Raw genomic sequence first — 25004 nt, 5'->3', positions numbered from 1 at the left:
CTTGGGGAAAGGGAAGAGGAATTAAAAATTCCAAAATAAAGGATGCATGGAAGGATTCAAAGAAATTTGAATTTCTTTGAGAGACTCAATGTTGATGTGACATGAGTGGGAATTTAAAATTGGAGAAATAATGATAAGTGAGATTGAGAGAGATTCTAGAAGAATTAATTAGGTTGAGTGGGATTAGGAAAAGTGATTTGTAGGAATCACATGACTAGGTTAATTAATTAAAATTAATTAACTGAGTGGGTTTAGAGGAAATAATTATCGGAGGGACTTTAGAAGAATAGAGGAACAATTAATTTATTTGATAAATTAATTATTGGATAATAGTGACAGGATTAATTAAATTGAATTTAATTAACATTGAGAAGAATAAGGATAACACAATCAATTAATTATGTTGACAAGCTGAAATTAATTAAATATTAATTTTAGGTGTCTACAACCATAACTTGTCTCATATTTAACCCATTAAAATCATCTATTTCTTCTTAGTGTATTATTGTAAAAGTGGATTTGAGTAATATCGAAAGTTCTTTAGCTTGTTTAAGGTAGAATATAAAGTAGATATTTGGTTTATTTTAGTTAAATAAATGTGATCCAAAATTCTTCTAATATGTCTCTATGAGTGTGCAAGATATTACAATGCAGGTGAATGAGTTATTAAATAACTCATAAGAAGAAGAAGCTTTAGAAATACTTGTTGCAGAGAGCTCCAAACATCAACTCTAGACAACTCCAGACATTGTAGAAGGCTTTGAAGACATTAAGAGAAGACTCCCAACATAGTCCATCAATCATGCAAAATCATAGAGCATCATTCATTCCTAAATCAATGGGCAAAGTATTTGTTTCCTACAAGTTGCAGTTGCACATTACATTGTGTTATCTTTCTCCAACAAAGATAACTCATGTTACCAAAGCACTCCAATGTAATTGCATTATTGTAGAATATTCTTCATGATGATCTAAAATGATTTGGTCAACTAAATTGAAGAATAATTCCTTCATTCATGTTGAGAACTTGAGGCTTCCTAAAAATTAGGTGCCCAGAAAGTGTGAAAAACGCAATATTAGTAAAACGACCATATCTCCTTGATTTCTCAATGAAATTCAAAAATTTAAAATGATCTAGAAAGTAGACTTGAAGGGTTAAAACCCCTTTTGAGGGTTTGGTAAGATTCACAATAGTGAAGGAGCAGTTCACATCAAAAAATGATTGGGACAGATTGGCAGGATGGAGGACAACACTGTTAGTTTTCTCAAAGTTTTGTAAACGATCCCCCAAAAATAGGATCTTGGATCCACATTCTTAGTATATTGGTTGGGTAGATGTGAAATGATAATTATATAAATATATTGTAATCAATCAAGCAAAAGGGGGATTAGAAAGGCTTGTTTTAGCCTGAGGAAATAGGATAGACTAGTTTCATTTCCAGCAATGTATTTTCTAGATTTTCCTAGAGTAAATTCAATTTCAAGCAAGTTTTTCATTTCCAGCAAGTGTGAATTAGTTTAGCCTTTTCAATTCATGCAAGTGTGCCTTGGATTAGCTTTTCCTTTCATGCAAGTGTGCCTTAGATTAGCTTTCCTTTCCTGCAATTTAGAATAGACTGTCAAATGAGTTTTCTCAATTCTTTATTGCATACAACCATGGACATCGCCCTGGATTGATAAATTAAATAATGAGGATTACAACGACCTCATCAATGACTCTTGGTCTTTCATAAAAGATGGTTTCTAAATAAAAGTAGATTTCTAAGTAGTGTCTCGTGATCTTTCATAGATAATTTTAAATATTTTTTCTTACAAGAAACTTATATTAGTCTATTGTTGATACTCATATAAACAAAACATTTATAATTAATATTCAATTCAAAAAATATACATCTATGATAAAATGTCTCATGTATAAATAGATAAAAAGTATATATATGTTAATCGATGAGATGGGTTTTCTATATGAGGATGGAGAGAGAGAAAAATGCTCATTTGTATCCCTTTATATACTCTCTTGCTTTGTACCTATGGCTTTATGCCTCATTAAAAAGGCTATTGATACGATCCCCCAAATATTTACGCAATTTTAAAAATACACCATTCTCTATATATTGTCGAGAGGGCTCTCAATGGCATTGGGAACAATAAAATAATTTCCTCGCAGAGCGCAGTGCAGCTACAGCTGTAAATTTTTCAGTGCACACATTAAATCAGGTCATAAATTTCAAATTTAGTTTCACTAATGATAAATATGCGTCCGTAGAGTCCTTTTGTTTATCATGTGGCTGAATTTTTTCTTATTTAATCAGAGCAATGGAGGAGGAAATACTGCAAGAAATCGAGGCCGTAAAATCAGTTTATGGTCCAGATTGCAGCGTTTTAGAGGAATTCCCCCCTCACGTGAGAGTCAATTTGAAGCCTCGAACTGCAGAAGATTTATCACAGCAGGTCAGTTATGTAATTTAATTTGAAAAATTAATTAATTTTGTAATTTTGACCTTGGGGTCACTGAAATCAGAATTGCCAATGCCAATGTTTTAAATTTGTATCATAGACATGGTTTATCAAATGATTTAGATATACTAGTTTTGGCGAACCTGTTTATAGAGTCCAATCAAAATTTTTAACTTATAATTTAAAACTCATCGGACTATACATGTTATACATTCTTCCATTTTTTAAAATCGTTGGGCTATCTGCCACCACTTAGGGTTATCCCTTCCGTGGGGTGCATGGCACCAAATTAGTCGGATGCCGTATTTTCTCTAATTTCAAGACTATATCATGTATCCTGGGATTAGAAGCTGGGGTACCTCTATCAAACTCCTAATACTTTTATTACTTGAGCTCATCCGATCCTTTATCATGTATCCTGGATTGAAAAGATATGGGACATCCAAGGTTATGATGCCTTTTGTTGCTTCCTGGACTTCAAAAGCCTTTGACATGGTGCTTCAGGACAAACTTTGGAATAGGATTGAGAAACTCGGAGTTCTAGATGAGCTTAGAGCAATAGTTCGTAGGCTTTATGAACGGTCAATGCTAAAATTAGAACAAGCAATGGAATGTCTGAGTGCTTTGTTAGTGATATTGGTATCAAGCGGGGCTGGCAGCTCTCCCCAACTTTATTTGGATTATACATTGATAAGTTAGAGGAGTCGATAAATAAAACCGGGGATGAAGGAGTTTAACTTGCCAGATACATAATAAAGTTACTCTTATATGTGGATGATCTCATCCTAATTGCAAAAAAAATCATAGTTTGAAAGAGTGCTTGAGGGCTCTAGAACTCTTTTATTAGGAGGCCAAGATGCAAGCAAACACTAGCAAAATTAAAGTCACGATCTTTTCATTATGGAGAAAAAAGAAACAAACATTCACAACAAGCTTAGCTGTAAAAAATGTAGAGCAAAAATAATTCAAGGGGGTTGAGGAGCATTATCTTCGTTACAAATTAGATGTAAGATTGTAGAACTATGGGATTCGAAAACCAAGAAAATCATATTTAGTTTGCTTGTCACTCTAGTGGCATGGGTGTGAAATTTGGGGCAGCAGTATGTTAGATCGTAAATGGAGGCAGGTGGAAAGAATTTAAAAATAAACAAAATAATTATAAGCAGCCTCAAACTAAGACTTTAGTTCCCTACGATATTTTAATAGTTAAAATTGATACTTTTCCATTAGAAGCATTGGCAATTGTTTGCTTGTTAAGCTACCTAAAAAATGCTCAAAATATGGAGAATCGCCAGTGGTGTAGTCTGGTCATTGGGGAAGAGCTAGATAAAAGAAAGAACACATGAATGAAATAGAATGACAAGTGAATAAATAAATGGAACGCTAATTTGTAGGAATGTCAAAATACTAATGAATAAGTTAAAAAGTATGTCAAAGAAATATTCAGGATTGCCATGTTGACAAAGCAAATTGGTTGGGAAAAAAGCTTATTATATCAAAGAATTTAACCTTAAATGGCACCATGATGAAAAAGCTTACATAGGAGCTGATATTAAGTGGAAGGAAAAGTGTTGATAGCCCAATTAAGGACTAGCCTGCATCATCTTAGGTGTGAAACTGATGGATGGTTGATACCTAAGGAGGAGTGGGAAACAAGAACATGCCTACTTTGCATCAAAGGTTGGTGGAGATAGAATGACACTAATCATGGAGTGCTTAGCCAACAATGACATCTGTATCAACTACAAAGACTTACTGAGAGTAGACAATCTAAACACTTTCTTTGAGGAGGCAAGGTTCAATAAAGTTATGAAGTTTTTGATCTGAGAATCATCGGACTTGTGGTTTTTTCAATTTGGTAAAGTTTGTTCTCATTTTCTCCAACCGTTGACCTGATTGCAATAACCAAATTCATCCAATATTTGTAGCAGGCCTTGTGCGTTATAGTTTGGCACACCTAGAAAGTTGGATACTATGTATTTCAACACTTTCTCATGTTTTTGGATTTGAACGTAGGGCTCTAATAAGAAGGCTTCAATACTTCATTGCTTGAATTCATCATTTTTAAGGAATCATTGGGCTCAATTTTCTTTTGAAAAACATCAAGAACTTACAGGTTCAATTTCTATTTTTTTTTGGAAAAACCAGCAAAAATTACATCTAGTTAACAAAAAAATAAATTATAGCAACTCTCAAATTACCAACTAGTTCCATGTAATCTCCCAAAATAAATTTGAAATTTTCACAAGTATTTGATAAAATGCATTAATTCTACACTTTATGATCACCTAGATCTCTATGTGGGCAAGGTGCGAGTATATGGTGATTGGATTTTTACATTGTAGATGCAAACCTGAACACTTTTGGATCACCCAGATCTTGATGTGGGCAAGGTGAGAGCATACAGTGGTTAGGACGCTAATGTACTTCATGCAAAGCTAGAAATGAAATAGACTTTTGTTTAGTGGTTATGCCATCCAAACTTACAGTATGCCTGATCTAATTGGCGGTGAACCTTCCAGACTCCTACATATTATCAATAAACAAGAGTATGCGGCAGCAACAAAATCTTCCAAATATATAAGAGCAGAAATATTATATTGAAATCTGTAATGGCAGTTAAGGAGCAGATTAAATACTAGAATGGTGAATACACCGCATACCTCAAATTGTAAAGCTATAATAGGAAATGTATAGCAGCGGGTGATTATTGATTTCCTTTGAAACTGAACGGCTATCTCAAATAACAATAGATTTCAGACCTGAACAGGTGTGTCAGCAGTCACAAACATGAATATATTATTGTTGGAATGGTGTGATTGGTACGTAGTATGGTGTGACTTCCACAACATGGGATGTAGCAAGCAAAGATGATTGTGCAGCCATAAAAATCCAGTTAGAGACTTAAGTAAGAGCCCCCTTGAACAGTACAGCCTAATATTGGAACTGGTTCAGTTTCTTTTACATGGCACGAGCTTACAAAGGTTCCCACACAGATTGGCGCAGAAGTTGTTTTCTTGCTCCTAGAGAGTTATTCAAGTTGATTTTGCACTTTGTCCCGATAGATTCCCTTGTGTTACACTCCAATTTTTGATAAATTTTGCCTAAGTCCAGTTGAGTTTTATTAAGTTTCGAAGTTTCTAAGTGATTTTGAGTGGAAAAATCATCATTTTCCGGATGAAAATCCATATTCTAAGGGTTAAAAGGTCAAAATTCCATACTAGAGGTGCTTTTCCCCTCATATTCCTGACTACCCATGGTTTTCCCCTCTTAGAATCCAGAGTGGACATGGATTTCCCTTGAAATCCATACTTGCTCCGTTTTTCCACCACTGTGAATCCATAGTAGGGTCGTTTTTCCCCTGGAAGCATTAAATTTTGACTAAGTGTCAGGATTTGTCCTGACTAACCACGTTTTTCCACCAGGGAAGTATGGATAGGATTGTGGATGACATTCCACACCTGGGTCGATTTTCCACCAGGTCTTTCGTGACAAGTTTTGAGGATTTTTGTGCAGACTCTCAGTCCAGACTAAAGACGTTTTTCCACTGGGAGTATTTTTGATGATTTTAAGTCCGGATTTTCATCCAGACTGAGGTCGATTTTCCACCAAGGGGCAGTTTGATTAAATAAAGTGATTTTTAAGTCCGGATTTTCATTTTCATCCAGACTAAGGTCGATTTTCCCCTAGCCCCATTTTGTGTGCATTTTGATGGATTTTGTTGGGAAATTTTGTCCATACTAAGATCGATTTTCCCTCATGGGGAATATTTTGACATTTTAAATAATTTTGATGGGATTTTTTAATCCCTACCTGGATCGATTTTCCCAAGTGGCTCAAATTTTGATTTAAATTGCAATATTTTAATAAAGTGAGCCTTGTTTTAATTTTTTTCAATAAAGCAACGATTATTTAATAAATTTAAAAAACAATTAAATGATTTGCAATAAGTATTTAATGTTTTCAACCTTCTAGAAGCAAATCAGTTTTACCCAAGCAAGTATAAGTGCAAGTGTTTTATCCCACATTGCTTGTGTGGTGAGATTTGATGATGAAAGCAAGTTTAAAGAGAGGAGTCCAGCATTATTTTATTATTGAATTTGCCAGGTGTCTCCATGCAAGGGCGATTTTCCCTCTTATTGGCGATTTTTGATGAAGTGTTTTGAAAAGGTGTTTGATTGAAGACTTATATTTTTCCTCCATTTTTCCATCTTGGCAATCCACTTGATTGCTGCCATTGGAGTTTATTGACTCCATTGTTTGTAGATTTTCAATTTTGGAGACAGCGATTTTTTCCTAAGTGGCGACTTTCTACTATGGCGACTTTTGGTGATTTTAGAGGATTCTTATTGCAAGTTTCCCTCAAGTCCGCCATTCAACTTGCTGTTATCAGACCTGATTCAGATTGATTGGAGTGCATATTGAAGATCATTTGCCACGATTTTGGTGAAGTTTGCCATTTTTTTTGGTGAAGGGCGATTTGTGTAGAATTTGTACACTTCAAACTTTGAAGATTTTCCTTGATATCGCCTTGGTTATTTGCTGTTCTCAGACCTTCATTGTTGGCAGATTGCATACATATTGAAGACATGTTTCAGATTTGAAGGTGGCGCCATAGCTGGGAAAATACGATTTCTATTTGGCAAGTGTTCTGTGACATATTTTGGTGAATTCCATGCATGCTTGATATTCCCATTGCCCCTTACTTGCTGTCATTCCTCAGATCTGAACTTTGACGCCATTGTTGCAGCAGGGGTGGCCTCCATTGTTAGCTGCCCATCTATTTTTAGACTTAAACTTTCATTGTCAGCCAACTCTAAACTTAATGATTTGCCTTTGGGAGAGTTTTCAAGTCATTTTCAGTCAATCACTTGACCATTTGAGGCCTGTTACAGGTCTGCAACTTCACCATGGCTGCTTGTCCTCAGAAAATTTACCTTTTATCAGCCATACCATTTTTCCTGGATTTGATTTGCTTTCATTATCTAAGTTGTTTTCCATCAAATTTATGCACATTTAAGTGATTGCAACTTGTTTTGAAAGGTTAGTTTGTATAGTTGCAGGTTGTCTTCAGACTTTGTTGACCTCCATTGTTGACTTCGGAAGGTGTCCTCAGACATATTTTTGTGTGAAAACACAATCTTTCACGCCTTTCCTTAGTCACTCTTGATCCGGTATACTCCTTTGCACTATAATTTGCACAAAATTTCTAAGTATAAGGAGGTGTTGATTTCATGAGGGTTTCATACCCTAATCTTGTCACATTTTGTATTTAAATTGTTAAGATCTACGTAGAGTGTGGACTATTTTCTTGATTTCATACGTGTTGTGACCTTTCCACACATCGCCCCATTGCTAACGGGGACCCCCTCTCTTTTCCTGCTTTCCTGTGTTGTTAGGTTAGGGTTTTGGCTGCTTAGTGGGCAATTTTGCGTTTCCTGTGTTCGAGTCTTGGAGTTTTGATCATGCCTAGTGCCGTTTAGGGTTTTTGAGGTTATAGGATCAAGCGCATAAAATTGAGATTTTAATGATTCTAGTTTTGTCTAAGTGTTTACCCTTTTGGAGCGTTAACGTGTTTTTAAATGTCCTCATCGGTGATTTTAAGTGCTAAGGTGTTTTTAGACCTTTTGGAGTTGTTTTCTTGCTCCTAGAGAATTATTCAAGTTGATTTCACACTTTGTTCCGATGGATTTTCTTGTGTTACGCTCCAATTTTGATGAATTTGTCTAAGTCCAGTTGAGTTTTATTAAGTTTCGAAGTTTCTAAGTGATTATGAGTGGAAAAATCATCATTTCTAGAGTAAAATCCATATTCTAAGGGTTAAAAGGTCAAAATTCCATACTAGAGGTGCTTTTCCCCTCATATTCCTGACTATCCATGGTTTTCTCCTCTCAGAATCTAGACTGGACATGGATTTCCCGTGAAATCCATACTTGCCTCATTTTTCCACCACTGTGAATTCATACTAGGGTCGTTTTTCCCCTGGAAGCATTGAAATTTGACTAAGTGTTAGGATTTATCCTGACTACCCATGATTTTCCACCAGGGAGGTATGGATAAGGTTGCGGATGACGTTTGCATTCATTCCACACTTGGGTTGATTTTCCACCAGGTCTTTGTGACAAGTTTTTGAGGATTTTTGTTCAGATTTTCATCCACTCATATCGATTTTCCACTGAGAATGCATTTTGATGATTTTGAGTCCGGATTTTCATCCAGACTGAGGTCGATTTTCCACCAGAGGGGTATTTTTGGGTGATGACTTAATTTTAAGTGGAGTTTTTTCACTCCACACTCATCTCAATTTTCCCCTAACCCCATTTTGTGCACATTTGATGATTTTTGAGTCCGGATTTTCATCCAGACTGGGATCGATTTTCCCCTAAGGGGATATTTGATGATTTTTAAAGTGATTTTGTGAGGATTTTTTAATCCTTACTAGGATCAATTTTCCCCGATTGGCCCGTTTTGATTTAAATTGAAATATTTTAATAAATGAGCCTCATTTTAATTGTTTTTTAATAAAAGGCAATGATTATTTAAAAGATGAAAGCAATTAATAAATGATTTGCAATGAGCAATTAATGTTTTCAACCTTCTAGAAGCAAATTAGTTTCACCCAAGCAAGTATAAGAACAAGTGTTTTATCCCACATTGCTTTTGTGGTGAAAATTGGTGATGAAAGTAAGTTTAAAGGGAAGAGTCCAACATTATTTTATTATTAAGTATGCCAAGTGGATTCCATGCAAGGGTGATTTTCTCCATAGTTGGTGATTTTGGAGCAAGTGTTCAAGTGAAGTGTTAGATTGAAGACTTATTTCTTCCTCCATTCCAGCTAGCTGGACAATCCACTCCATTGCTACCATTGAAGCTTATTGACTCCATTGCTTCAGATTTTCTATTTTTTGGGAGTTAGTGATTTTTTTCTTTTTGGCAACTTTGATCATTTTAGAGGGCTCCTACCTCTAAGTTGGCGATTTTCTCTGGGGCTGCCATTTTTACTGCTGTTATCAGACTGGTTTGCTGCCATTGAGACCCCCCCATGCCACGATTTTGGTGAAGTTCGCCATTTTTGGTGAAAATTGCGATTTTGGTGTAAGGCGATTTTTTGTGTTTGGGGTCAAACAAAGGTAATTTTCCTTGATATCGCCTGGTTGGTTTTTGTTCTCAGACCAATTTTAGACCATTGTTGGCAGATTGATGTACATTGAAGATCATTTTCAGATTTGTGGAGGATGGCGCCATAGCTGGGAAAGTTCGATTTTTATTTGGCAAGTGTTTGGAGCATATTTTGGTGGATTCCATGCATGTTCGATGCCGCCATTGTTCCTTCCCTACTTGCTGTCATTTGCCTCAGATCTGAGTTTTAACTCCATTGCTTCAGGTTTTGACCTCCATTGTTGGTTGTACATTCATTTTTCAGACTTAAAACTTTTATTGCCCAGCCAGCTGCCACTTTAGCGATTTGCATTTGGAGGCATTTTGGGATCATTTTCAGACCATTGGAGGGCTGTCTCAGGTCTGCAACTGTGTTATTGGCTGCTTGTCCTTAGAAATTTATGTCCTTAGAAATTTATCTTTTACCAGCCATACCTATATTCCCAAGATTGATTATTTTCACCATCAAGACTGATTTTTATCAAGTTTGTGCATATTTTTGAATGATTGCAACATGTTTTGAGAGGTTAATTCATATAGTTGCAGGTTGTTTTCAGATTTGTGACCTCCATTGTTGATTGCGGAAGGTGTCTTCAGACATAAATTCTGTGAAAACACAACCTTTCACACCTTTCCCTAGTCACTCTTGATCCGGTATATTCCTTTGCACTATGATTTACACGAAATTTCTAAGTATAAGGAGGTGTTGATTTCATGAGTGTTTCATACCCTAGTCCTGTCACATTTTATGTTTAACTTGTTAAGATCTACCTAGAGTGTGGACTATTTTCCTGACTTCATGCTCTAATTAGCCTAAATCATTAGGAAGTCAGGAATTCTATTAGAATATTATATTTTTCCTAAAGTTCTAACTTCAAGCTTCGTACAGGAGCGATGTCAAAGTCCGGATTTAAGGAAAGAAGAGAACAACGGAAGATATTGGAGATTGGATTTTATCTAGACTCTAAGATGTCATCCAGATGGAAGGAGATTATGGATACAAACATGCATTTCCTGAGCTTGAACTTGTTGCGACAACAGATGTTTGGAGTCGGAAATCAGATTCCTTCCCTAGCGTATGTAAACATTATGAAGAGTGGTATTTTTCAAGCCGCTGGATTTCCACAGTCCATACAATGCAGTGAACTTATCCTGGAGTGTGCACAATGTTATGATCCTTGCTCGCGAATGATCAAAACTCCTAAGGGCGTTGTCATTGCCTACCTTGTTGAGGATGCGATTGCTGAGGTGTTTGGAATCCCACGTGGAGCAGATATGAAGAATGCAACTAAGGATGAATATGAAGATCAATACACGAAGATGGATGCGTGTAAGAGTATAATAAACAAAGAGTGGATGATCGAGCCTAGGCTTCATCATTCCAACGCTCCCAAGACTCTTATGTGCACAAACTTCAAAGAGGAATATAGAGACTTAGTATTCCTGCTTAACAGAGTAATGGGGACGCCGCAGGGTGCAATATTTGATGGATGGATGTTCTACTTCATCCAGGATTGTCTTAGAGGGACATTGATAAATTGGTCTAGAATCATAAGTGACAATCTGGACTTTCAGCTGAGGAATGTAGAGCAGTCCAAGTCATTCGCCATGACTTCTTACTTGGTATACCTGCTTGCACAGTTTGTTTCATACAAAGGACTGATATGCAGAGGTGAAGTCGGGAATGGGCAAGGACAATTCAAGAGTCATGAGTGCTATCCCCAACTAAACATGTATAGAATTGAAGACTATAAGAGAGTGAATGATGTATTCACAATGTACATCATGCAGATGCTGCAAGGTGGAATCCACAGGAGGTTGTCCAAGGAGGCAACAATGCTAATAGAGAAATATGGATCGTGGTATATTCAGTTTCCCACTTTCACGTACCTTAGGATTCATGGGTTTCAATCTGTACCCTACAGGCTTCCTAGGTATCCTTCCAACATAATGATCTTGTTGGAAGTGGTGAGACAATTTTTAGAGTTTGATTCCATTTAGAGAGAGAAACATAGGGTAGGCATGACATTCCCTATTTCAGTTGGGAAGACGTTGGAGGTTTGCCAGTTTGCCTTAGCCGCCAGCACTGCGAGTGAGGAGCTTGCATTCTATCGATTTGTAACCTTCAAGAAAATAGAAAGATTTGATCCAGATAAGAAAGTTGGAAGGATCAGGGGAGAGAAGTTCATCCACAAGACAGACATAGAAGATTATTGGGCCAACCTGATGGACGAGCAGGCAGTGAAGAGACGAATGTGGTCTAGAATGTCAGTGGATTTCATGAGGAAGTGTGGACTTTTCCTCATTCCTGATAAGGTGTTAGATGACAGGGATCATACGCATCCACAATATGAAAATGAAATGAAGAAGGCAATCTTATTGCCTAATTGGTCAGAATTAGAAGAGATAGATATAAAGATATTGATGAGAGAGGTCTTTAGTTTCTCACGTACGTGGGTGGATATTCAGATGAATAAGTTAGTTCACATGGGCGTTTCCTTCACTTATGAAAAGATGAAACCAGAAGAATCTACTTCCGAAGATGATCAGAGGACTATCAGTGATGTCAGGATTCATGCAGACGAAGAGAGTCAAGCTCCCAAGAGAAGGAAAAACATGCTAGGAGGAGTCAAGGCCAGAGGGAAGAAGATTGAGCAGGTCAAGAAGAAGAAACAAAAGACTATCATTCCTTCACCACCTCTCAGTGTTTCATCAATCAAGGAAATTGAAATAACATAACAGAATAAGGAGACCCAACAATGTTCTAACACAGTGATACTACCAGAGAATATTCAGGATTTACATGCCACAGTGACATCTGCTCCACCAAATGAGAATGATGATCTGTCGGGATCCCCTCCTGTCCTTTTGGAGGTAAGTTTGGGAAATGAGATTTATGATTTGATCAGGAGTAAACCTGATGATGATGATGATGATGATGATGATGATGTTATCTCGGCATTGAGAGGGCTTGATTGAGATATGTGTCTCGATGATGGTATGGAGATGGCCGCTATTCCTGATTGGCTAATGAAAAGTATGGAAAAGAGTAAGAAGATGATAGAGGTACAGTCTATTGATAACATTGACGACTACTTAGCTAGGAGCAATAAGGAGAAAGAACCCAAGAGAGTTGAGATTTTGTTGCACATAGCTAGAGATGAGACAAGAATGCGGATTGCTGTTCCTATTGGAGGTGTGATGGTAGACATTGCTCTCCTATGGATTTCCAGATTACTTTAGTTGCCCTTAGCTATACTACAAGAGAGCAAGAGTTTCAGGAGGTTGGTGATAACCTTAGGGCGATCAACTCAAGGTTGGATAGAGAAATTGAAGAGAAGGAGAAGTACAGAGAAGAGAATATCAGACTTAGAGAGTATATTGCAGGGATAAGGCGTGAGAATCCCACCCTTATTTCCCCTATTGCGGTTGATCATGGACTACATTCACACTATGAGGCAGCGAGAGATACACTCTTGGAGGTGGAGAAGTGGATTGAGAGTGCAAGAAAACAGGCGGATGATTTCCTTACTCAGTTTGTCCAGGCATATGATAGGACAACAGGGATCATATTTAGAATCCAGTATTTGGAGGGAGTTTGGGAAGAATTCCGGCCTATTTAGGAGAAGACTATTCCACACCTCAGAGCTTTGAAGAAGATTCCTAAGTGCACGTTGATCAGCGAGAGCATTGTGCACAGTGAAGACAAGTACGATTTCCATGGTTGGTATTGTTCATTGGCCATGAAGAAATCAACTTATGAGAATGCCTAGTTGAGTTGTACAAAGATGGAAGGGTTGATTAAGAATATTTAGATGAAGATCCTTGCCTCAATTGAGAAATTATTGGGTGTTGATGTTAATGATGTTAGTGGTTTACACTTAGCTGAATTAAGAGACAAGATGAAACTTATGTATTTTTATTAGTTGGACTCTTTGAAGAAGCGTCAGATGGATGATTTGGTCTCTTTGTTGATTCATGTTCATAGTTCGCAGAAGCTCATGCCAGATTGGGAGAACACTTTGGACGCTTGCTCGGATTCATTGGTCATGATTGATTTGCAGCAATATACCCTACCTAGCATTTCCATTGAGTTAGATTCTGTATTGGCTAGATTCTTGGAGAATGCTAGGAGAGAGAGAGATGCAGTGAGGAATCTTCTAGAAGATTCTCTATTTGATGACTAGGTATCTTTTTATTGGGCCATATGTTGGTGGCACCATTTTTGATGTAAACCCTAATTAGGGCAATTCTAGGGTTTTGTTGGCATGATCTTGGCCCTTGATTTAGTTTTAATCTTGGCCATCCATTTTGTATGAGACTCTATATATACCTCCTTGTCTCTCATTTGTAAGAGAGAGTTGTTGTAGAATTGTTGGTATATGCTGCAGCTATTTGAATCTAAATCATTGTTCAATTAGTTGGTGATTTTGCTCTTCAAATGTTGTCTTTGCATTCATGGTTCTCAATTCCTCCAAGTTAGATTGGAATTTGTTTTCATGTTTATTAGATTGAGTGAAAGATTTGTTGAATATATTTGTGTGTAATCCTTGATCCATACCACTAGCCTCTTGCCGCTGGTAAGTGCACCTTGTGTGGTCGAATGGAAATTTGAGTAAGCTTAACTTCAACTATTACGCGTCCCTTGACAAGCATCAACTTGGATGGTGTCAACGTTTGATGGTGATAGTTTGAAAATCCTTGAGTATACCTTAGATGATTGCACTAAGCTTGTGTCAATACTTGTTTGTGAGGCCTTGCCTAGTTTGATTCCACTAAACTTGTTCATCATTTCCTACATTCCTAGGCCTAGAATAGATTTCCTGAACTCTATTCCTTTTGCCCATTTTTTAGTAAGAATTAAGTCCAGAACCACATTGCTAAATCCTAAGTTGTCAGCATACGTATTCCGCATATTTCATGATCAAAGAAGATAATCCTAACATTTGTGTAAGTCCCCAAGTGAACACAACAATTCACATCGACCATTGTGTTACCCACTCGTCAAGACATGACATGTAGAAACCTTGGAATCATTTTAGTTGATCTTACCCTTAGCATCCGAGGTGATTTTGTTCAAGAGAGGGTAAATTACTTTGGTATTTTATTCTGAAATGTTATGTGCATAAAACCCACATCAATAGGTCCCAAAAGCCCAATCCTTTTATGCTCCAGTTGATGCCACCCAAGAAGCTCGATCATTTTTGGTCAATACCCATTCAAAAGTCTGATCTACCTTATGCTATAGTTGTTGCCCTTGCAAAAACCTGAACTTCTTGTACTGGCCAAAATCTACGGTGGAAGAAAGACATATTTGATTGCTGGTGATTGAGGAGTGGCCCGCCAAGGAAAGTAGAAGTTATTCAAAATTTAAAAGCAAAACAAGTCGACTAGGAAAGACCAAGGTGATGCGAATTTGATTACAAGAAAAAAACTTTTTATCAAGATTGTAAAGTCGGCTGAAAGAAAGATACAAGGGTGCGATGGTTGATTACAAGCCATATAAGATGGAGAGGATAGAGCATTTCACTTCAAATTAAATCCAAATTCATATCTGCTCAAATAGAATTTGCACCACCAAGGAAAGACATTGTAAAATTTGCATTATGTACAGAAAAGAAAGACTCAGTGAATCACAACATAAAGAATTGTTTTTGAATCGTAGCAAGGAAAAAGTGAACAAATTCTCATACAAAGGGAAGAAGATAGATCACCATTGACATAAAAGAAAAAATTCAGCATTGAAAGGGCAAATTTTAGGAATGAAATCGTTACAAGCAAAGAGTCACATGGGCTGGTCCTTGACCAAAGCCCTTATTGCTTTCAAGTTCTGATTTCTGAATAGTAATCAGCTAAGTTACTGATTTGGGTACGGGTGCGGATATGGAATCGGGTACAGAATCATGGAATCGGCCGAATTTTTTTTTCCTTGGGTATGGATACAGGTACGTCCGTGTATATATATATTAATTGTTTATATATATAGTTATACATATATTATATATATGTTCAAACATCAAAATTATAAAATATAATTATATAAACTATCACTACCATTATTGATTTTACAATGATACAATCCATACAAATATACAATGTAACTTTCTTATACATAAATAATAAATGATAAATCCATAATTGCCAATAAATATTCATATATCGTAAATGTAATATCATTTTATTGTTATCAGCTTCCTTACTGTTGGTGTCTGTTTTATCATCTACCAAATATTAGGATAGGATACCTTCCTATCCTCTCCTGAAAAATCACTACTGATTCCAAGGTCTATATGTGCGAACAAGCAACTTTAGTGGAATAGCTTCTTGGGTAGTGTATGCTGAAATTTCAAGGGGGACTTACGTTTAACAAGTATCTTGAACTGCTAGGCTCTTCTTCTTTTTTTTGGGGAATTTTCTGGGATTTGGACTTTCAAAAGAAAGGGAAAAAGAGATAGGGTTTGAGAAGGCTAATCTAATCCTACGAATTCTGGAGACGGTATCAACTGGGTGCTCTCGAGAAACCAAACCTTGCTTCGCCACACTAGGGACAACTACACAAAGCCGGTGCAATCTTCAATGGGTTGTGCTTATGATCGAGATGTTGGGATGCACAGGGGACGGGCTCAGACTAACTTTTTATGGTAGAATGGAAATCATCCATTTACCAAAAGTATGAGCGGAGATACACCATCAATGGACACTTATCAAATCCTTCATTCAAATTAACAACAATGAAAGCAAAATCTAGATTAATTTTAACTAAGTGTTGAGGTAATTGAAACCATGCAAATCATTAAAATATTATCTGGAAATGACCTTTAAGCAACAATACATCAAAAACCTCACCCTCTCCAAATGAGAGGAGGTAGCCTTATATAGTTCTCAAAAATAAATGAATGGCCGAGATCAAACAACGATCAAGGGCCAAGATTGAAAGTCCTAAACCCTAATTAGGGTTTCTTGAAATACTATCAGTTCAAACAAATGAAAGAGTGACAAGTGGCGGAGCAGCTAATTTCACTGGGGTGAGTGGCCACTTTCTTCTTTCAGAGATTCAACGTATCTGGACACAATGAGCTTGACCTCCTCCATGGTGACACTTGGCAAACCGCCAATTTGGAAGTCGATGAGGTCCACATCGTCGATGCATGTGGCAAGGATGCCTTCCCACTCCACTGCTTGGGTTAGGAAGTTGTCATCGATGGAAAGGAAGTTTGCAATCTTTGAAAGATCGCCTTTGTCAATCATCCCTGAATCTCGGAAGAAGCTTGCTTGAATCCTGGCTCTCAGGTTCTCTGCTTGTAAATGCTTCTCCCTTAGGCTTTCCTTCTTCCAGATCTTTGATGCCACACAAAATACCTTGCCCAGGATCTCTCTAACACTTGCCTCTGTCTCAAAACACTTGGTCTCGGATTTCTTCAGAACCTCAATCCGAGTGACCAGAGTATAGTACCACGTGCCGAAGTCGTACTTGTCTCCTGTCTGTATGATGCCTGCATCCATTAAGCTCCTCTTTGACATGCCTCGGATAACCTTCAGATGAGGGAGTATTTCATTCTGAATTTCATCCACTTCTTCCCAATTGGATGCTAGATCTTGGATACGATCAATCAACAAAGAGGTTGCCTCATGTGTCGATACTAAGTTTTCCACGAGGGTGTCAGCACGCACCGAAGCGTCTGAAATCCATTCCTTTTCTTGAGTGTACGAACCCTTCATATCGTCATAGTTTTTCATTGATCCCTGTTGAAGAGGCTGTGGTGGAGTAGCCGTGACTTCATGGTTGAGCGGGCTGGTAAGATGGAGAACATACTTCTTCCACTGTTGGTTCTCTTCTTCCACTTTCTTCCTCTTTTCCTTTTCATGAGCTAGCCTTGCCCTTAGAACGTTGCAGGAGTCATCAAAGTATTGGACCTCTTGGTCCTGGGTGGGCTTACCCAGCTCTATGGTGGTAACCTTGTAATCATCTGCGGTGACATTGTCCCTAGTCTTCCCTTCTTTGGGCACCGCTATCTGGACTGTTCTGAATCCGACACTGTCTTTCTGAATCAGGGAAAAATTCCTGGCGGGTTTGGGCGGTTTAGCTATAGCGGGTTCATTCACCTTCTCTAGGAATGCTGCGGTGACCTCCTCGGTTGAGTGGGCCTCCTTGGGAACCTTGGCCTTTATCCTTGCTCTCAGCCAATCCGGAATGGTTGATTGTTCTACAGTGTTCCGCTCAAACTCATCATCTGCCTTTCCTGGGTTCGCTGGTATGCCATCCAAGAAGATTGTAGGTGCTTCAATTTGCCCCCTGTCTGGACTTCGGAAGACCTTTTCCACTACTTCCTCAACTGGCTGGGAAAGCACTCTTACTTCATCATCAATCACACAGATGTTCATCTCTTGCTCCCCAATTGCACTCTGATCAGGCGCAATGGAAGCAACACCTAGGATGGAGTGACTTCCGCTGGATTCTCTTCTCTCACCTACAACCCTTTTCCTTGTGACCTTTGTGGAGCTTCCACCCAACTCCTTCCTCTATCGAGACCCAACACTTTCTGGATTTCGAGCATCACCGGCGGAGGTACAAAGGTCGACGGACAGAGTATCATCTACTCCCATTAATTCATAAGTCAAAGTCACACCTTTGGCCTTCAATTGTTTTGCCTTTTTAAACGCCCACCACCTTGAGTACTCAACCACCAACCTCATGAGGTCTGCTAGATCCAATTTCTCTCCCTCTGTCCAATCTATTAAGACTAAGGGTTCATTCTTCATCTTTTCAAAGCCCGGCTGCTGAAGTTTTAGGCTTTCTTCTACTTGATCAGCAACTCTGAATACTTCCGTTGCTCTCACCATACTCAAAGGAATTCTTGACCAGAACCTCTTCTGGATCTCGAAACTATCGGCTGCATTAGCCCAGTAGTCTTCTAGATCCAGTCTGTGCTCAAACGTTGTCCCTTCGATCTTCTTTATCCTATGGAATGGATCGAAATCTTTTCTTGCCTTGTACTGATAGAAGGGATACCAGGCCAGCTCCTTCTCCGCGGTTGCAGCAGCTTGTGATGATGAACATGTTTCCAGCCCATTACCAATTGTGAGTGAGGACGTTCCTGCCTTCTTCTGCTTATCCCTTTGAATCACTATATACTCCTCCAATTGTCTCACAACCTCGAGCAACACCACTCGGTTGGTAGGGTAAGCCGAAAGCTTGTATGGAGGCCCGGAGAATCCCTGGATGCGGAGGTAAGTGAATTTTGGATATTGTATGTACCAACACCCGAACCGACCGATGAAGTCCATAGACTCCTGAGAGAGCCTCTGGTGCAAGCCACCTTGAAGTGTCCGGGTGATGTGCATCAGGAAGGTATCATTCACTCTTTTAAAATGGAATTTCTCCTCCATGTGGAGCCGGGGATAACAATCGTACACTGGAAACTGGTTCTCCTTGTTCCCAACTTCTCCTCTGCAAGTGAGACCTCTGTATCTATAGGTCCTGGCCAACGAATAAAACAAGTAAGAACTCATGAAGAAAGTCCTATTCGTCTCCAGGTTCCTCAGCTGGCTGTTTAGGTTGTCGCTGATCATCCGGGCCCAGTCTATCATCCTTACTCCATTGATTATTTCATTAATGAAATAATACATCCAGGGTTCGAATGGAGCTCCCTGAGGATTTCCTATTATTCTATTGAGCAGGACAATCATGTCCCTAATGTCCTCCTTGAAGTACGCTCACACTAGGCTCTTTCTTTGGAGTTTGGAGGCGCCCTTCCTCGGCTTGTCTAGCCAGGAATGGTTGACTATGGCATCATATTCCTCTAGGTGTTCCTGGTACAGACTGTCAGCTTCGTCTTTTGTCATATACACTGTGTTGTGGTACTCTGGAATCCTGAAGGCCTCTCTGATGGCCTCATCGCTGACATTCGCCAACACTCTTCCATCAGGTGCAACAATGTCCTTACTGACGGGGTTGTAGTGTTTGGCACATTCAACTACTAGTTCATTGCACTGCATGGTGGGGAGGAAGCCAACAGCATGCACGATACCACTCTTCATCATCTTTCGCGCAATGGTGGTAGGCACAAGGTTGTCCAGACCAAACATTCGCTTCTTAAACTCCCTTAGATTGATGTGTCCGAGGTTGGTGTCGCTGATGTTCTTCCACTTTGAAGTCATCCTCGACTTTGGAGGAGCATCTTTGTCTACCTGGAATTTCATAATGTCTAGGGCCTGCAGGCAAACAATGGAAATTTTAAAGTTAGAAAATGATTTGCAAAGTTTTGAAAATAACGGGGCTGCGAAATGGCTAAGTGTTGGAAAATTTTCCATTTTTTATTCTCATACTTAGCCATAAAAATCGAATTTTCACCTTAAAACCCTTAGTCTTAAGGCTGGTTGTGGTTACCACCAAGTGTCAAAACTTTCAAAAAAATTTCATACTTAGCCAAAAAAAAATGATCTTCTTTCAAAATTTTCGAAAAAAAAAAATCATTTATTAAATTCTGGAAAATACTCAGAAAATTCACGATTTTAATTTCACCTCTGACTTGGATAGAAGCAAGGCTAGAATTTTCTCCAAAATATTCAGAAAATTCAGAAAAGTTTGGATGATTCTTCCTCATACTAGTTGTCTTTCTCCAGAAATCTGTAAACCTTTTGCCAAAAATATTATCCAACTTCCAACAATATCTAGAATTTTCTCCAGATGATCTTCAAACTGACATACTTTACTAAGCTCTCCTTAGTAACTTTGAACTTCTTGGTGTAATAAAGAAGTTGATAATGAAGTATTTGTAGACAAGGTTAAATCTTCAAGTAAAACCCCTAAAATCATCCAACTCATACTTCTAATTTAAAAAAAAAAATTTCCATTTTGATTTAAGTTTGAAGATATTCATAAATTCTCCAATATTCCCTTTCAAAAAAAACTTTCCATTTTGAATTAATATCTCAATAATTTTCCAATATTCCTTCAATATTCTCTTTTTCCAAGAAAAAAACCTTCCATTTTGGATTTATTTTGAGGATTTTTAGATATTTTCTTCATTTTTGATTTAATTTTGAAATCCCAGTGGATTTTGTGACATCCCTGGCATCTTGTTGATTTTGTTTGACTTTCCAAGGTATGGCAGACTTTGGAGACCTCTCCTCATGGCTCTCTTCAAGGCGAAATTTTGGCTAAGGCATGGCAGACTTTAGCGTTTGCTCCTCCATGGCCTCATAACCTTTGGCGGACTTTGGTGTGTTGGTCTTCATGGCTTAGGCATATGGCGGACTTTAGACTTGGGCGGACTTTGAAGAGTGCTCCTACATGCTTGGGCGGACTTTGAAGAGTGCTCCCACCTTGGGCGGACTTTGATCACTCCTCCTCCTTAGCCTCCCAACCTTGGCGGACTTAGGAGGGCTTTCTACCTTGGTCCAATTTTGGAGGGCTCGCCACCTTAGCCTAGGCGGACTTCAAACCCATCTCCTAAGCGGACTTCAAGCAACATCCCCTTGGGCGGACTTTGGAGGGTCCTCTTCCATGACTTAGCATCCTGGGTGGACTTCTAGCAAGGTTTCTACATGACTATGGCAGACTTTGGTGGCTTCTCCACCTTGGGCGGACTTCTAGCACCTCTCCACATGGCCTCCTAACCTTGGCGGACTTTGGAGAGTGCTCCACCTTGGGCGGACTTTGGGCTAGGCTCCCACCTTGGCGGACTTTGAACCCATCCCCTAAGCAGACTTCAAGCAACATCCTTCTTGGGTGGACTTTGGTGTTAGCTCCCCCATGACCCTTCTAACCTTGGCGGACTTTGGCCTTTGCTCCTACATGGCCTCCTTCTTGGCGAAAATTTGGCTAAGGCATGGGGCGGACTTTGGAGGTCCCTCCTCATGACTCTCCTAAGGCATGGCGGACTTTGGTGAGTGCTCCACCTTGGCCTCCCAACCTTGGGTGGACTTTGGAGAGTGCTCCCACATGGCCTCTCAACCTTGGGCGGACTTTGGTGGTGCCTCCTACATGACCTCCAATGCATACACGACGGACTTTGATGGTTGCTCTATGCAAGGCGGTCTTCAACACATCCCCTCATGGGCGGACTTTAGAGTGTTGGCCATCATGGCCTCTTCAACACATGGCGGACTTTTGGATAGCCTCATTTGTACCTGCAAAAACCCTTCGTTAGCCATACTTAGAAGATTTTTGGAAAAATTTCAAAATTTCACAGCTTAATCAAATTTAACTGGATTAACTTGAAATTTGAAATCCATGCTTAGGTGGATTGTGTGAAGCAGCCGAAAAAGCAAAAGCCTAAAATCTAGGGATTTAGCTTTTTTAGGTCAAAACTTGGAATTTTCGAGTTTTGGTCGAAGCTGGTCAGTGGTGCAAGTGTAAACCCTAAGTTTGTATCCCGAAAAAGCAAAAAGCCTAAAATCTAGGGATTTAGCTTTTTTAGGTCGGAACTTGGAATTTTCGAGTTCCGGTCGAAGCTGGTCAGTGGTGCAAGTGTAAACCCTAGGTTTGCATCCCGAAAAAGCAAAAAGCCTAAAATCTAGGGATTTAGCTTTTTTAGGTCGGAACTTGGAATTTTCGAGTTTCGGTCGAAGCTGGTTAGTGGTGCAAGTGTAAACCCTAGGTTTGCATCCCGAAAAAGCAAAAAGCCCAAAATCTAGGGATTTAGTTTTTTTAGGTCAAAACTTGGAATTTTCGAGTTCCGGTCGAAGCAGGTCAGTGGTGCAAGTGTAAACCCCAGGTTTGCATCCCAAAAAAGCAAAAAGCCGACATCCCTAAAAAATAGGAAAAACTTTCTGAAAATAGCCATACCGGGGATCGGGCTGAAAATGCCCAAAACAAAACTTCCTAAAAAATAGGAAAAAGCAAAAAAGCAAACTTTCTAAAAATAGAAAGTTGTCCAAATTCGTCCAAATCGATTGCGATCTTCATCCTTTGGCCTTTCTAAGCACTCTGGTGGTGTTCACACTTCGGAATCACATAACTTGCAAAAACTAACTTTCAATCGTCAGGGCCTGAAATGCTCTGAACTGGACAAGGCTTGGTGAAACTGCAGCAAAAGGTCATAGGACACTAACAAAACCCTAGAAAGCAGGAAAATCAGAGGGTCCCCATTTGCAATGGGGCGATGTGTGAAAAAGGTCACAACACTTACCTCTAGTTTATCTCTAATTTTCCAATTGTTCCAGCTGTCCCACCTACTTTTAATTAATTCTGATTTAACCTTTATAGTTGTTTCAGCTGTCTTACCTAATTCTAATTCTTTTCTATCTACACATTACATACTTAATCTTGAATTTTTCCTATGAGCTTTTTATAGCTGTTTGAGCTGCCCACCTACTTTATTCATCTAAACTTTTGCAGATGAATATGACAAATAACAATAGTTAAATTCTTAGTTACTGATTCCTCCCTGGGTTCACCCGGGTCCTCCTTAGGTTCACCCCGAGTTCCACCCAGGTGGCTAGGTCCTTTGTGGGTCCCGCGAATCAAGACCCACAGAGGACCCAGCCGCTTGGGTGGAACCTAGGGGAAATCCACGGAGGACCAGGCTCGAACTAGGACCAAAAGCGAACCAGGACCCGAATCCAAGCCTGCCCAAGAGAATCCGGTATCTTAGGTAATCAGACCTCATTCACTCTTGATTCAAAAACAAAAAATCGAAGAATTCAATCATTCATTCTTAAAATTTTTGATATGGAAGGCAATTTCCAATTTTTTGGTGGATTAATATTTTCTAGTTTGAATCATAATCAGACATAAGTGAAACTTATAAAGGATTATTTCACACTCAGAGATGTGATTACTGTTTATGATGTTTTGATTCAAATTACGTCTCTTTGCAGGTATGATTGCAATCAAATGAGTGGAGCACAAGGATGTGAGATAAGAGTATCAAAATCACCAGCTTAAAGATGTCTAAGTTCTTTACATATGAAAGGAAACTTGCAGTCGTCTTTATGACAATTTTCACATAACCCGTTAAGATCTTAATCAAATCAACACATAGAATCCACATGCAAAGAATAGACAACATACCCATGAAAATGTGACACAAGATATATCTTGGGAAAACCCTCATGAGGGAAAAACCCAGCCTCCAAAAACATCATCCACCAGGTATTATCAGCAATGTGTCCATTACAATACAACTATGGAAAGCTTATGAAACCCAGCCATAACAAGCCATCAACAAGCACTCCATGTGAAAGCATGAATCCATACATCCCATGCCATGCTTCTAACATCCATAAATGCTAACCTGATTAACTGACCAACCCAAACAACTATCCTTGTGGTTGCTTTTATAAACATAAGCTCCCACAAAACCATCAAGTGGTATTACATCAAAACCATGTGACAATAAAATATAATATTTTTCCTACCTACCTTTGAACCCACATTTAATATTGGGTACTTCATCACAATTACATTCCCCAATATTAAATAAATACAATATAATAATACCAATGTGTCAATACAACTCATTAAGTGGTTACAAGAATATTCCAAAGGAATCTTCACATGTTGCATGTCCATCTAGGTGCTCCTAGGTGCAACTATACAATATGATATTACAATATAATTCCATGTCCACCTCACACAATAATTAAATAATACAACAATAAAACATTATTATGCAAAGTGTACACCACCATTTTCCCAACATTCTCCCACTTGTTGTATACATTGCATAAGGGCCATGAAGTAATCTGTCACACGAACAAGACACTGATCTCTCCATGCACATATACCATCATAGAATCCAAGTGCTCCATGTGCTCCATCAAGATACTTGCAACAAGAAACAAAGTGACCACCATCTCATACATGAATGCTCCCACCCACCATCATGCCACTGCCATTGGACATGAAAAGGCCATCCAAAGAGAAAGCCACACAATCTGTCGCAACAAATGATAAGTCCTGCACCAACTGATATCCAAACACAAACACTAATCCAAAGGTATCCAATGCAAAGGTAGTTGTTTACATTGCTGAAATAACACCCATAGCAAGTGCTAACCCATCAACTATACATGCCTCCAAGGCATACAAACCAAGTGAATAACATCTCATCAACATATTCAACTTGTAACATGCAACCACAAGCCCCAAGTGCAATACCTGCCACATATGTACACCAAGGAACTCCCATTGCATAGGTAATGTCAATATCAGAAATGAATCCACTAAGAACATATCATAGAAGTGTAACCATGTGGTATCAAGAACATCCACATCAATATGAACATCATGTAAACCGATAACCTACAAGTACCACTCTCACACCATGTCTCAAACATTCTCCCATGTTCTCCACACCAACAAAAGAAAGAGATAAAGGAACCACCACGTCATCTCCCACATGACAAAACATGAATACAAACTAATCAGCACATAGCTCCAA

The 25004-nt window shown here is 38.8% G+C and overlaps 1 protein-coding gene across 3 annotated transcripts in view; it reads left to right on the top strand.

The window, feature by feature from the left end:
- Window positions 1-2043: 2043 nt before the first annotated feature.
- The window catches only part of LOC131069982 (uncharacterized), an 87354-nt gene continuing 64393 nt past the window's right edge, over window positions 2044-25004 (top strand). For all 3 annotated transcript variants that reach the window (XR_009112256.2, XR_009112255.2, XM_058005530.2), the window contains exons 1-2: window positions 2044-2217; window positions 2313-2451. Coding sequence is in view for 1 of the 3 variants with exons in the window: in XM_058005530.2 (XP_057861513.2) it covers window positions 2317-2451 (135 nt within the window). In the remaining 2 variants the exon portion in view is untranslated. The remainder of the gene's footprint in view (window positions 2218-2312; window positions 2452-25004) is intronic.

Source organism: Cryptomeria japonica, chromosome 6 (assembly GCF_030272615.1).
Source record: "Cryptomeria japonica chromosome 6, Sugi_1.0, whole genome shotgun sequence".
NCBI lineage: Eukaryota > Viridiplantae > Streptophyta > Pinopsida > Cupressales > Cupressaceae > Cryptomeria > Cryptomeria japonica.
The sequence above is the reverse complement of the archived record's forward strand: the minus strand, read 5'-3'. Positions and strand labels throughout refer to the sequence as shown.